The sequence below is a fragment of the Crocodylus porosus genome, unplaced genomic scaffold (assembly GCF_001723895.1).
Source record: "Crocodylus porosus isolate Cpor-Errol unplaced genomic scaffold, CroPor_comp1, whole genome shotgun sequence".
Taxonomy (NCBI): Eukaryota; Metazoa; Chordata; order Crocodylia; family Crocodylidae; genus Crocodylus; species Crocodylus porosus.
The window spans coordinates 88,555,211-88,570,426 of NW_017728947.1; the positions used below are offsets into that span (position 1 = coordinate 88,555,211).

Below are 15,216 nucleotides of genomic sequence, written 5' to 3' on the forward strand. Positions count from 1 at the left end.
GGCTCTTCTCAGCCAGACTGGCTGACCTGCTCCACCGGGCTTTAAATTTAGGTCTCCTCCTAGCAGCTCACTGCTCCAAAGAGCAGGTTGTGGTCATGGAAGCCAAAGCCTTTCCGATGACACCAGCGCTGCAGTCTTTAGTTAACTAAGTGGATCCTCCTCTCCCTCCTCAGCCCATACCCCGAGACTGCGAGGATTGACGAGAACACCATCTGTGCTCCCAGACCCTTTAGCCCCGCTCCCAAATCCCTGTGAGAATTAAAAAAAAAAAAAAAAAAAATGTTAAAAGATAAGGCCAAGATGATTTACTATGAACCAAGGCCAACTCTGGTTATTGTAATGATGCTGAACATGTCTTGGTCCTGTCAGCCCTTGCACTTGAACTGTTTTTCCATGGCAGCTTAACTTTACCCACTGCCTGGAACTGCTTCTGATGGCAACAGGTGCATTTCCTGGTAAAAAGAAGGACTTTGGAATTGCAAGGATTTGATTCTGTATCACCATTCTTTGCTTGCGAAGCTCAACAGAAAGACCATGCATGCATGTTCACTAGGAGGTGAACTGGGGGCAGTTCGCTCTTTGTAAGCTGGACACCAATGACAGTGGGAAAAGAATATACCCATGACCAAACTTTAAGGTGTGCACCAACAAACAAAGCAAATACCTGCCAGCAAGCCAAGCCACCCAGTTCTCCAGAAATCCTTTCATCAATTTCTACACGGATTAGTTACAGTCAGTAGACTGGGCCTGGTTTTGCTGAGCCATCTTATACCTGAAAGTAAATATTAAGGGACCAGCTTCCTCCTGGTTTGTTCACATACTAGCAAGAAACTCACACACGGAGCTGACAAAGTGAACAAACTTCACACAAACCTCCCAAGGTATTATCACAGTTCAAAAAGTTAATGATCAGCAGCTTCTCCTGCTAACCAATGCCACGATGTTCATTAAATGGAATTAGTAACATATCCTCTTTAATACATGAGAAATCTCAGAACAGAATGATTAATTTGCTTTATTTCAAGAGATAAGGTCTCTCATGGACCACTAGCAGAAAACCTGTGAAAGCGTAGCTGCTCAGACAGTGGGAAATGCAGAGACTTTACCTGCTGCCGTTGCCAATTGATTCTTATATATTCCCATTCAAAATATCAGAAGCAAAATCCTCTCATCATAAAAGCTGTCAAAGTTTTTCTCCATTTTACTGCAACAACTTTAATGCAACCTTAATGGAAAGCACTTTTTGCATCCCCTGGAGATCAAGGTTGATGAGAGGCAGGTAAGGTTTCTTTTATGCATTTACCCTTCCCACTTATGCCCAGTAAAAAAAAAAAAAAAAAAAATGAAAATACATGGGTCTAAGCCACAGAGATTAGATCCAGATCCAAACTTCCCTAATAGCCAGGAGGCCTGTCACAGAAACAGAGCTTCAAAGTTCAGATCTAGGTTTGCTTCTACTACCGAAAAGGGCATTTGGATCCAAAGTTTTGGTTCAAACTCACTTTTCCTTTCAAAAGAATATTGCCAGACACCAAAGCAAAGCTTTCTTTAACAAGGGATCAACCATATTGAACATATTTGTATTAAACATTTGTCAGGAGCCAAAAAGCCAAACAGGTTTTGAGCTGCTTGAGTGATAATTTAAAAAAAAAAAAAAAATCATGCCATTTTCATAGCTACAAGCAACTTCTTACACAGAGGCAGGGACTAAAGCACCAAAAACTGATCTAAAGACCAAAAAAAAAAAAAAGAGGAAGAAGAATAAAAGCACCCTTTGGATTAACGTCATCCACCACTGCCCGTTGATGACAAAATCATAAAGGAACATCACTTTTGCTCCCCTTCAGAAACACTCTCCCAACTAAATAGAGAACTAGTGATAGACCAGATTTGGTAAAAACACCAAGGCCAACATGGTATTTTTAAAGCTTGTTTCCCTTTGAGGAAGCAGCAGTTCATTCTTCTATTGTTTGTCAGGAACCTCCCCTCTCACTTCCAAACTGTCACTGCAATTGATTAGATGTTCTCAGCCACACGCTAGGCTCCCAGCTATTAAATTACATTATTTGACTCCCGTAACCATAAATTCAGGTCACTTAAGAATTCCAGCAGGTTAAAAAGTAGAAGACTTTTTTCAATAATTTTCACGAAGAGTTTCAGATAGCAAAATTCTCCAATACACCTTGAACTACCTACATGAGCTGCCTTGGCAAAACATTGGAACAGCCAGCCATTATTTAATTAAAATGATATACAGTAAAAGCTCTGTTATCTGGCATGAGTGGGGAATGGGGGGGGTGCCAGTAATCTAAAAATGCCAGTTACGTGAGGCAGGGGTTTTCAGCCAGACATGGAGCAGGGATTGGGGGTGGTGGCAGCCACACACGGAGCAGTGGCAGCACAGGGTGGTGGCCACCGCATGCAATCTTCACTACCCTCACCCCGCATACAGCCGGCCGGCCAGAAATTCCTGTCGGTAGTGTGTGCCGGTTACTAAAATGCCAGTTAATGTAGCTTTTACATTAAGTCAGTGATTCTCAGCCAAGGTGCCAGGACTTTCTGGGGTGCTATGAGGGCAAGGGTCCTCCCTGCCTGGCCACTGCCCTATCCCCACTACCTGTCCCCTCTGCAAGGAGGCAATAACTATCACAAATAGTTTTCAAAATGGGGTGCTGCTCAATTCATAAAAGTTATGCAGTGGGGGGTCTTCTGTCTAAGAAGGTTGAGAACCACTAGCTATATAGTTTTTTAAAATTCAAGCAATTCTTCAAAGAACAACAAGAGCCATTAGAGCAGAAGTGACAACACTCTCTTGGTGTCAATCACATATAGAAAGCATGGTTACTACACAGATAGCCTTTAAGTCCACCCAAACTAAAAGGAGTTGAAGGCCATGTTATGTTATTTAAGAGGAAATCTCTCCTTTATTGTCAATGAGGCTTTGGATTTGTCCCAAAGACCTTGATGTAACAAGGAAAAACAAGTTCTTTACATGTAACATGCAGATGCAAGAGTATTAAAATTTATTAACCTTGCTATAACAACAGATTTTCATGAATGGACTCGACTCGAAGTAATTAATTTCCTGCTACTATACTGTTTACAAATTGCTTATGCCCACAGCTCAGCTAGTGAGATATACTAGTAGACTACAGAGCAATGGTATGTTTTCTCTTTCAAATATGGAAAAAACTTTATTAAATTTTCCACTAGCAGGCTCTGCTATTTCTCCCTGTTAAAAATAACAGCAAGACAAGTATATCTAGGATGCTTTGGACAGCTTTTTTGGGCAGGGTTTGGCTCTATGATATTCTAGAGTCTCCTCCAGCCTAGTTTTCCTGTGATTCTACAATACAGAACAGTTGTGCCAACTTTATGATTATAACAAAGACAGCTCAGAAACAACCAGGACCCAGATATCATGTTACCCAATTCTTAATCATATTTCTTTTCTCCCATTCCCAATCTGTCTGCTCAGAGGAACAAATTATTTGCACAAATTGACTTTAGGGTTCTCAGCACTCCATGGACTGGGCCATTAGATTCTAAGTCGCAGAGCAAGTTCAAAAGGCTGCAGTAAGAATACTACAAACAGGAAACTGGAATACTCACAAGATATTTAGGACTGTCATGCTACAAGGGATGCTCAAAAGAACAAATTAACCCTTTGGCACTTCTAACCAAGCACATGACAATGAGAAGTCTGTCCTGCAAACTTATAAAAAGTCATAAATTGCTATTTTTTAACAGATGGATTTATTTTCCAACATGTCTTTACAAATTAGAAAATTTCTCCAGAGACCAAGTTTTCTACAAGCAACCTGTTTCAAGCAGGGTTACCCGTTTTAAATAAAAATACAGACTGGCACTACCATTTTAAAAATCCTGGATAAGGGCTGACTAACTACACAGTGGTATAAACAACTATAATACCTTTCAAATTCCATCTTGTCTTTTGTTTTGAAAAACCGCTCATGAGCCACTGCAGAAGTTTACTGTATCACTATCACAGAGGACTGGCTATAAAGGCTGAACATGTTTTTACATGAACACAATTTCCTCCGAATTTCCTGTGGGAGGCTTCTTTAAACAGACCACCAGCTTCTGTACTAGCAAAGAAACACTACAACTATCACAAAGTACCAATAAAAGCAAAGAGAGCAAGAAGACACACCTGATAGTAAGTCTTGATGTTTCTGACTAAGATGGTAAGGTTCTGGACTCGGAGGTTGATGTCATTATTGATGTGTTTGTTAACACGCTGGTTGGTTGGCCGAGGATCTCTATCAAAAAAGAAAAAAGTTAGTTATTGAGTAATCAATCAGTTGTATGCCTTAAACATTACAGCAACACAAAGGGGTCTCTTAAATATCCAAATAGAAAATATTTCAGTACATTAAATACAAACTTACAATGCACACCAACAACTTAACATTGCCTTTGTATCTGTGCAACAACAGGAAGAGAGTTTGGCACCCTGCCCAGAACCATCCCAGGTAGCTCATTTTAAGCAATCCTACCAGGCAATTCAAGATGCTCCATCTCTTTCAGGCAACATGCCACCACCACAATCCACCCATGAATCAAGAAGCATACTTAAGTTTTGTGTCTACACACAGAATACAGTCCATGATGGAAAGAGCTTAAGCTCATTTAGACACAAGTTATACAGGTCAGGCACAACATAGAGGCAACAGTTAAAACCTGGCAGTTTAGAGAGGTTTAGATAAGATTACTATAGACAGACTTTGGTGGTCTATAAAGTTACATGTTGTCTATTCAAAAGAACAGCAGAAACCTACAAACAGACTAGCTTTGTTTTTTTTCTCTTTCTGCTGCTCTGCTGCCCATCTGGTCAAATCAGATTACCAACTGAAGCCTTATACTGCCTTATGTTTTATGGATGAACAGTATAGAGGGATGCTGACTGGGACTTCTAGGTGCGACTGCAACGTAAACAAAGGTACATGAATTGAGGAGGAGGAAAGCTAGACTCCATTAAAAAAAAAGAGAAAATACAAGGCCTGAACCTTTAGTATGAAAAAAAGCAAACAGTTAACAAATCTGAACATACACATTAATATGTATACACCTCAATTTATCTTAAAAGGGAACCAACAACTTTTATCTGCTAATCCATTAGTGAAATATCATACACTTCCTCTATAAAAGAATGTTATCAAACTCCTACACAACATAGGTATCAGCATGCAGTGCTCTGCTTTGGCTGTTAATGAAGGTAATAAGAACTCTTCCAGAAAAAAGCCTGAATTCAGATTTTGACATGTAAAAGGGAAACTGATCTACTATTTTTAAAAATTTGAAAATTTAAGTAAGTATCCCAAGAAGTTAAGTTTTTTTATGTAAGCAAAACCATGTCAGTTCTTTGTTGCAATGGACACAGGTAACACATATCCAGACACCACAGAAACACACAAGTGCAGGGTGAGCGTTAGGCTCAATAGGTCATACAAGTACTTATTTAGACAGATTAAATGTCTAGGTAGCACCACAAGACAAATATAGGATTTGTGAGCTGCACTAGGGTTTGGATTCTCTATGTCAAGACTACTGCATTTTATATAGAGATCAGCCAGCCTGATAAAATCTCTAAAAAGACATTGACACACAGTCCAATTCTGAAGAAAATTGGATGCTTAGCATGTCTGTTCAAGATCACTACTGTAAATTGGGAAGCTAAAAAAAAAAAAAAAGGAAGAAATGTACAGCAGTGAAGCTGACCAGAAGAAGGGGTAGCCTGAAGTTTGCTCATTTCCATCTGTATTAGTCTCTCTCAGCATTACAGCACTGTGCTACTATCAAGCAGCCAGTGTCCATTAAGTTAAAATCTATGATCAGGAAGAGAAAGACACTGGTTTTGGCTGTCTGGCATCTCTCTCCTGTCATAATAAAACAATGAACGAAGTACTGATATTGACAGCTGCTTATCTCTTATACTTGTAATTCTATCAGTCTGATACACAAGGAATGACAATGCAACTCGAAAACACCTGATGCAAGTTAACCAGCTCCTTCTACCAAAACAATAATGCCTCTTAGCTTTTCAGCTTGTCACCACAGAAGACTTTTATGAAATATTAATCCTTACTGTATAACAAATGGAAATGCTGAATACTAAAGGTATACAACAGAAGATGAACAGGCGAAATCACAGAGAGCTGCTATTGGAGATCATGACTGGTTCCTGAAAACTAGGTATCCCAGTTTTCCTGGTATTACCCAGCTCTGCTTTTTGACCCAATCAGTAGTGGGATGAGCACCTAAGAATGCCAGGTGTTCATAGCACCTGCAAAAAAGCTGCTAAGTAATTTTGGTATTTGAAATGAGCTTTTAAAGTACATTGTCTTTACCCAACACCCCTGTCTGGTATGAGCATGTTGCTTTCAGCAGAAAAGGTAGCTTGTCCTGCTCCCACTGCTCCCACCTTCTTTTTCGCTAGAGTTTAAAAACCACAGTCACCCTTGGCTGCCTGGATATGAAAAGGGTGGGTGGATGGGCTGGCTTCTACATCTGAGACCTAGAAGTAAGTGCAGAACCACAGCAATTCAGGGACAATCAAAGGGGAGGAAGGATCAGAAAGACTGAAACAAAGCAGTTTGGGGTCTACTACTGGATCTCAATGGCAAGAGGCAGTGAAGCACTCCATTGCACATTGCCCACTCCTGCTGAAATGAACCAGAAACTAACCTGCAAATGAAGGATTCTATGCAACGCATGTGGGTACATTCAGATGTGTAGTTAGGGAAGGCAAGGAAGGAAGGGTAGATAAATCACAACATGATAGAATGGCTGAACTTTGGAAAGAAAGGGGGGAAGGAAGGTGATACAAGAAATCCTAGGGGAAACAAACTCAATACAGGAAAAAAAAGCAAAGGCGATAAAGGGTGGAGAACACAGCATATACAAAACACCACACTAAAAGGTAAACCTTGACCTATAATAACAATAACTGGAGTCAAGCCAGGGAGGGTAAACAATGTTCAATGACAGCGAGAGGTTGAATAAGCTGTGCAATAAGAGGCAAAATCCATAGAAATATTTTTTCTTAATTAGCTCAAGACTCAGGGTCACAAACCAGGGACAATGAACCACTTACAAAGGATATCATTACCAGCCCCCTTTCTTGTTTCCAGGTACTGAACTGTATTAAAAGCAGCTTCTGCAACAGATTATGTAGAAAACAACCTGGTAAACAAGTGGCCCCTGAGAATTGCTGTATTAAAACATAGCCCACAATATGAATGAGTTGGAAACAACTGGTCTGCACTTCCCAATTTTAGCTTAAGTCCTTGGATATCTGATGTTTTGTTTAAAGCTCTGTTCTTGAAGGCATATGAATACATTAGAATCTCAATTCCCAATTTTTAAACAAAAGGTGCCTAAAAGCAAAGCCTAAAAATGTGACCCAAATGTCACCTAAAGATAAAAAAAGAAAGAACCAACAGCTATTTTTATTTGAAAAAAACCCAAAAAACTTGGCAATTAAGCCACTCTCACAATTTTTGAGAAGGAAAACAAAGGGCTGAGTCATGACCTTTTAATGCGGGTTGATAGTACCAAGAACCTGTTTGGAAAACAGCATAAGAGACAAGACACCAGTTAAAACAGATCGTGAATTACATGCAAAGGTTCTTTTTTAAGTTTGAAATGACAAGCTTTGCTTAAATAATTTGTAGCAAATAAACGGTACAAACAAGTAGGAAGTCCTCCAATTGGGTCAGAGGTTTATCAAGTGTTAAAATCAATCAAATATACCAGATATTAGTAGTATTGCCAATGGGAATCTCCTGTAGTCTTTCACCTGCACTTTGTTCCTGGAAGTAATTCACTTAACTGAAAATACCAGAGAAGAGATATTGATGTCATAGCTTTTAGACTTCCTCTTCTTTAGTATCTAATGGCAGAAGCCAAGGAGGACAGAATTAGATGCTAAACAATGGCCTAACAGATAGCAAAATAAATATTCAAATACTCAGTTCAAATACTTTAAATAGTACTAGAGATGTGTTTTTCAATAATACTGTCCCAATTATAAATAGCTGTTTGCTGCACCCTAAAAGCTACATCAAGTCCAAAATCATATTTGATGTTCCTATCACATGTGTGGAGATGGCAGAAGATATCTAAGTTGGCAATACTATACAAACTGAAAACTGCACTTGAAATTGAAAAAGCTTGTTCATTTACGGCAAGCTCGGCTTTTGTGAAATGTATTCCTAGTATATATATTGTGGGTATTTACCAAATGCTCCAGTCCAGCTGTGTAGCATTTAGCATTTTAAAAGTCAACATGCAAATATTTAGAGACACCACTTCCCAATAAGGATCTTCTGTATGAAGTTAAAGCCTTAAGCAATATGCTTATACTAAAACATATTCCTGCCACAGCAGCAATCACTACACTCAAGGCAGTCAGCTCTGTGCCATCATGTGCCCATTTCATACCAGGAAGTGACAGTCAACTGCCTGTAAAAAGTCACAGCTCAAAAAAACTTCTTTGAAATTTCCGATCTAAGAAGCATGCTGGTTTAATGTAAGTACGCTCAGAGGTAATCCAAAGGTTCTGTCCTTATACTAACAAATTATGGAATAAACAGCCTCAAACACCATAAATTCACTGTTTTACTCTTTAGTACAACATGGTCAAAGACTATAACATTGATTTTTAATGATTATAGATGCAGAAACAGAAGTATGGCTTCATCCTATCCATTATGCATGCTTAGGTTATGGTATGCTACACTCTAGGACAGGAGCAGAAGCCTGTCTATAACAAAAATAATTAAGCCCAGTTTTTTAAAGGTTCCATTGCTCCACTTAGCCCTGCAACACCTTTGCTATATTTTGAAAAAAAGTGATTTGGGAGCATAATACAAGTCTCAGTGACTTTCAGTGGGACTGAGTACATCAGTCACTTATTAAAATGAGACTTAGGTTCCTGAGTCAGTCAGTCACCACAATGCCCAACAGAGCAGGTGCTTGGCACTACTTGGAACCATCTGAAAAGATGCAAAGATGTTAGCACAGGATAGAGCACTGCATACTGAAGTAAGCTATAGCCAACTGCTGCCTGAGCATGTAGGATAGTGCACACAATGGCTCAATTTCATATGCCTGCAAACACAGATTCTACTTCCTTCTAGAGCTTTTATGGATATTAGCTGTCTAAAAAGGATGGGAGTGAAGACAGAGCCCTAACCTTGCCCCCTTTCCTACAGCTGGAAGACCTGGACAGGCAGGAAAAGGGAAAGACACCAAAGATCTTGCAAGGATGGTATAGTTGCCATAAGGATGTCTGAGCCATCCAGAATGTATCCTTGCAGTCAAAACACTACTGTGGTCCTTCACGCACTCTCCAATATGCCAGATGGTGCACAGGGCACAATACGGCCACTGTATATAAAAACCACAGCCTGATGGTATAAGTGGAGCCTGCTCAACTTAATCACAGCTCTACATTTGTCCAGCAATCAAAAGCTTACTGAGTTCAACTGTACCCCTGACCCAAACCTCTGAGCAACAAACTGGCCTTAGACCCTACTTGACAGGATGATTTTTTCCTAAAATAAAGTATCTATAGCATGCATGGAATAACAGCAAACTATCAGCTAAGGTAGGGGTGGGCTATTATTTGGGCTGCAGGGCCACTTAAGTTTTAGTGAACTCTTGAGGGCCATGGAAGGGGGGCAATCTGTGAGGAGGGGCTGGGGACATGCCAACTGATCCTATCCGGCTGACCGGCTCCCGCCAGGAGACTAATGGAGGGCTCTGCCCTACACCATGCTGCTCCGTTGCAACTGAGGCCAAGCCAGGCAGTGCACAGATTCCTCTGTCTCCCCCTCCCCTTCCACCCCAGCTTCCTCATGGTGCTGCACAGCTGTTGCATTGCTACTGCTACAGCCAGGCTTGCATGGGACAAGGAGCTAAACAGCATGCCAGGCATCCATCCCTCCCACTGCGACAAACCTTTGCTGCCACACAACTGTGAAGGTCAGAGGCGGCTGCCCTCGGCCAAGCCCCCTCCTCCTTCCTCCCTCCTTGTCTCCCCACCATGGCTGGCACCAACTCTCCTTTTAGTGGTGCTGTGGCTGCAGCAGCTCATCACTGCAGGTGGGCAGATGGGCCAGCTATTCAGCACACTGCATCGTACCCCAGTCCTGCACGGGTCCAGCTGCTAGCAGCTGCAGTGCCAAGACTGCACAGCTGCACTGCCAACAGGAAACCAGGTTGGGGGTGGGAGACAAAGAAGTGTCTGCTGTGGGGCCTGGCCCAGACCTGGCTGTGACAGAGCACAGTAGCATGGGACACAGCCCTCCCTCCTCAGGCTCCCGACGGGCCAGACAGAATCAACTAGTGGGCTGCATATAGCCCACAAGCCATATTTTGGCCACCAAGCTAATGTGAAGATGCAAATCTGTGAGACTTGTGTGCTGACATCCCTGCTTTAATGTTCAAAAACATGGACGATATATGCTAGGCCAGTGGTTTTCAATTTGTGGCCCATGGACCCCTGGGGGTCTGCAGACTATGTCTAAGGGGTCTGCAAAAGATGACTATAATCAATCAAAAGTAAGTGAATCCCCACACTTACAAGTCAAAGGGGTCTGCACGTCCATTTAAAATTTCCAAAGGGGTCTGCACTTCCATTCAAAATGTTTTAGGGGTCTGCAAGTGAAAAAAGGTTGAACAACACTGTTCTAGGCACATCAAGAGACTGAACAGCTTCCACATGAGATGTCTGCGAAAAATCTTGAAAATAAAGTGGGAAGACAGAATACCAAACACAGAGGTACTGGAGCATGCAGAACTGACATATTTAAAAATATCTATGGAGGTACAACAATGTGTGTAAAAATGATATGAAGTGGCTCAACATCAATGTAGAAAGCTGAGACGAGCGCACAGAATCCCATCCGATCTGGAGGGAGAATCTACACTGGGTGCAACTCAACATGAAGTAGCTTTGATCCAGAGGATGGAAGCAAAGTGAAAAAAAATAAAGCAGCATGCTGTAAATTTGGACTCCAGTTCAGACGACATACAGATCTGTGAAACTTGTAACAACTGTGTCACTGGTGAATTGGGCTTATCAATCATGATTTTATGGAAATTGCAAAATCTGGCATTGCCCACAAAATCCTCAATAAAATAAAAAAACCTACTGAAAGCGTCTGTAGGCACTGTGATCTGGCTGTGCAGCCCACCAGGGAGGGATGCAGGGAGGGGGGACTGTCCACAGCCAAGATGGCTACCACCCTCGCCACTGACTGGCTAAGAGGTCTACCAATCAGTAGCAAGGGGTGGGGCCACATGACAGACCGCCCTTGCAACCAATCAGCAGCAAGGGGCGGGACCCACCAGAATCCCCTAGCCAGAGGCATGCCATGGGCCACCACGATCAGCCCACAAAAATGGAAGCTGGTCCTGCAATTTCCCTGCAAAATCAGGTGCCCACCTCCAACTTAGGGAGACCTCTACTTATTAGCCACAAGCAGACACACCTAACTAGACCTCTTGTGTGTACACCATGACCCAGAGGTCAACAGTCACCCATGTATCTACAGCTGCAGCCTCAACTTACGGCAAAATTCTGTACAGAGACTTTTGTTTTGTGCGTTAAGTCTTCACTTATGCACACTACCAAGACCAATCTGTTTAGCTGCAGCAAAATGATAAAGGTTTCAGTTACATGAGACCATAAAACATCCTAAAACTCCAACTGACATTAAAGTGTGAAGTCACATGCCTGTGTTGTTTGTATTCAGACACCTCTGTCAGCAAGTTATTTTGCCTGAAGGCTAAACAATTCCAAACAAAACTGACAAGGAAAGAATTACCTGATTGATCGGACATCTGTCTAACAAAAGGACTCCAGCTCTTTACTATATTACATACTCTATGTGCATGTTCAAAGTATAGTATGGCACATAGTATACTATCAAATTTGTCCAAGACCTTGACAAACACAACCTCTGCATGAAAGGATCTTAAACCAAGCATTTAAAACCAGCCCTTGACAGAGCTTGAAGAACTGATGAGAAAGCATTTCTAAAACATTTATTTTGCTATACTGAAAGCTTTGTAGGGCAGAAACACCCTTAGAAAGGCTTGCCTGATTTACAGGCAAGCAGTAATTGCATTGTAAATTCCAAAGATTGGCTAAGAGTGAAGGTCAGATAGCAGTTTTCTGGGCTGCATGTACATAAATGCAACAGTGCTCTTTCCTAAGTTAGAAAGTCTTGGGCACTCACTAGAAAGCTTTTGTTGCTTGCTTCTAAGGTACCACTAGAAGAGCTTTGCCAAAGTCACCTATAAAAGGAAAAAGAAAGCCCTTTCTGCTAATTTAATCAAACAGAGGAGTTCCTTAGTCCAAAACTTACAGCATGCTAGTGTTCCCCCACCTACATGTTCCATGGTAATGCTGGCACTGCACTCGTTTAAAATGAAGGGCTGGACTGTTTGTGGTCAATAAAAATGTCATGACGCTTTTCACAAGAATATGGTTGGTATCCTGACCATATGCTAACTAACATACCTGCATGCATGTAACTACATGCAATCAGCCACAATCCTTTTCCCTCTACAATTTCAAATGTTACTGTTCACCTTCTTTTCCAAAATACCAGTGAATAGTTATATGTAACCACCCCAGAGGTAGCTGCATTTCAGTGGCTACATTTCAATGGCTGATGAAGTTCTGCCACTGAAAAATAAGAAATGTCAGCAGCTGAGATTATGGGTTTATTTTAAATAGACTTTAAGACTGTTCTAATTGGGCACATCCAGACAAGTGTAGTTGTGTGGTATGTGACACTGGTGTTCTCTGCACTGCAAGGGTGTGCTGCCCGAGTGTGTGCTCCACTGGGATATCCAGGGGTCAAAAAAACCCACAGAAAAACAAAACAAAATGGTGCAATGCATATTTGGCCAGTGTGCTGCTGAAAAGCGGAGCTGGGCCATCCAGGGCCATGGTGCAGCTGCCAGCCAGGCTCCACATGGCAGAATTGCAACAGCTGCAGCCCTAGGAGGCCCCCAGGGCCAGGCAAGGCTGGTGGGGCCAGCCCAGTGCTGACCTCAGCCTCCTCAACCCCACTCAAGAGCAACTTACCAGGCATCAGAGTGCATGTGACATGGGTGTTCCCCAGGAACAAGTAGTGGTGGCACAAGACGCACTGCCGCTACTTGCTCCTGCGGAACCAAACATCCACACACATCTGGATGTGCCTCATATCTTTAAATACACCAAATCTTCTATTTTTTACCAACAATTTCCTTAAATTATTGTTTCCTGTTAGTCTGCTTAGTTATTGTCACTGCAGGTCCATTACAGCTACAGCACTCTACTCGCTTGGCAAGGCAATTCTTCTCAGAAAAAGAGCCAAGAATCAAAATCTTCCACTACTCTCACACAGTTCAGGTCATTTTAACAGTACTGTTTGGGCTCTAATCCTGTAAATTCTATTTGGAAAAGTGCTGTTCTGAAAAGTGACAGAGAATTTCCTTCTGGAATCATCTCAAATAAGACTTCACTCATTTTATACTTCAATTAATGCTGCAGCAAGACTGTACTCAGGAGAAGCCGGATTCTATTCCGACTCACGTAGCCATGGCTACAGCAGAACTGGGAACTAACTTCCATGTGCAGAACCGTCATTGTTAGTAATGCGCGACCCAGAAAGGATTCAGCTTGCTTTTGAGATAGCACATCCAGTTGGCTCAGGAACATAAGGACTGCCATACTGGGTCTGATCAAAGTACCATCAAGTCTGTTCCTGACAATGCAAACAGGAGATGAAGCAACCCTTGCCACAAATTTCATAGCACATACCTTGAGGGGGAAGATGTGTGCACAGACTCTCAAGTCACTTTCAGAAAATAATAAGCTCCCAACTAAAAGTTTAGGTAAGCATTTAGGTGCTCAATGCTGGCCTAACTTTAGAAGTCAATAGTAGTTCAATCCAGTGAGAGCAGTGTGGTCAGTACTGACTACTGTTGAAAATCCTGCCCTTAACGGTAAAACTTCTTTCCATATAAATTCCTTATCTGAAATGTATTCTGTATGCTCAGAGCCAAATAGAAAAAGCCTTATGACAGGTTGTCAGAACATGCACACGATAAATTCAGCAACAGGAAAGGATGTGGTCAAAACTAGATTAGCATTGCAAACTTTTTACCAAGTGCTCACATAAAAGAAAGAAAACAAGCTAGATAAATTAAATGGTCTGCTTTTCCAGGCCAAAATATTTATGTCTCTTATTTATATTGTTAATGTGACATGATAAACCTTCCCCTGAAATGAAAAAGTTATACTATCAGAAACTTTATTTGAACCTGCTTCAGATGCTGCTCTTCAGCAAAGTGGCACCCTGCCTACATTAAAGTTCCATGAGATGAAATTTCATTTCCTCATCTATACTGAAACATACCTTCCCAGGGGACTCACACACAGAAAAATAACTACAAGAAAAAGAAAATGCATTCATTTACTTTTTTCAACTTTTTTGCAGACGATTTCAAATAGACTGATCCAAGCTGAGGAAGTGACATTTTCTCTCACCATTCATCACACTTCCCACCCACCCAAAAGGTTTTAATGGCGGTCGAGTCGGCTCCCAAAACACGACACAAGAGAAACCACGCAGCATTTCCCAAAGCAGGAGCCCCTTCATTCACCCGCCCTGATGCAATCTGTCCCCAGGATGCCAAAGGGCCTATTGACTAGGACCGGGAGCCGAGACGGGCTTGCCGTTGTGGCCGACTGAGTTTAAGGCTGGACCTCAGGAAACTCGCGCGTTTTCGCCCACTTACATTTGCAGCATGATTTTGTTCAGGAAGACGCCGTCCACCAGGTCCATGTACATGCTCAGCCTGTCTTGGCTCTCGTTGCCCAGGGGCCCGAACGTCTTCACCTGTCGGGGCGGACACGTCGCGGGCGTGTGAGCGGGCCCCCATCACCCCCACCCGCAACGTGCCCGCGGTCCCGCGCCCTCCCTCCAGCCCGCCCGGAGCAGCCGGGCACGCGGGGCTGGGCGCGGCGCTGCCCGTCCGGCGGGGCGCACTCACCCAGGTGACCAGCGGCCCGCGCAGGAAGAGCTCCAGCAGCTCCGAGATGGTCACGTCCATGTCGCCGGCTCCGCTCCGCTCCCGCAGCACAAAGGCGCCGGCGCGGGGCGCTCACGCGGGAGACAAAGGCGC

General features: G+C 42.5%; 1 protein-coding gene across 2 annotated transcripts in view; it reads right to left on the reverse strand.

The window, feature by feature from the left end:
- CCDC88C (coiled-coil domain containing 88C) overlaps positions 1-15,210 on the reverse strand; it is a 147,233-nt gene extending 132,023 nt beyond the window's left edge. For both annotated transcript variants that reach the window (XM_019552414.1, XM_019552413.1), the window contains exons 1-3: positions 15,085-15,210; positions 14,830-14,930; positions 4,175-4,283 (exon numbers count right to left, since the gene is read on the reverse strand). In XM_019552414.1, the coding sequence (XP_019407959.1) occupies positions 4,175-4,283; positions 14,830-14,930; positions 15,085-15,144 (270 nt within the window). In that variant the 5' untranslated portion in view covers positions 15,145-15,210. The remainder of the gene's footprint in view (positions 1-4,174; positions 4,284-14,829; positions 14,931-15,084) is intronic.
- Between the last annotated feature and the right edge of the window lie 6 nt (positions 15,211-15,216).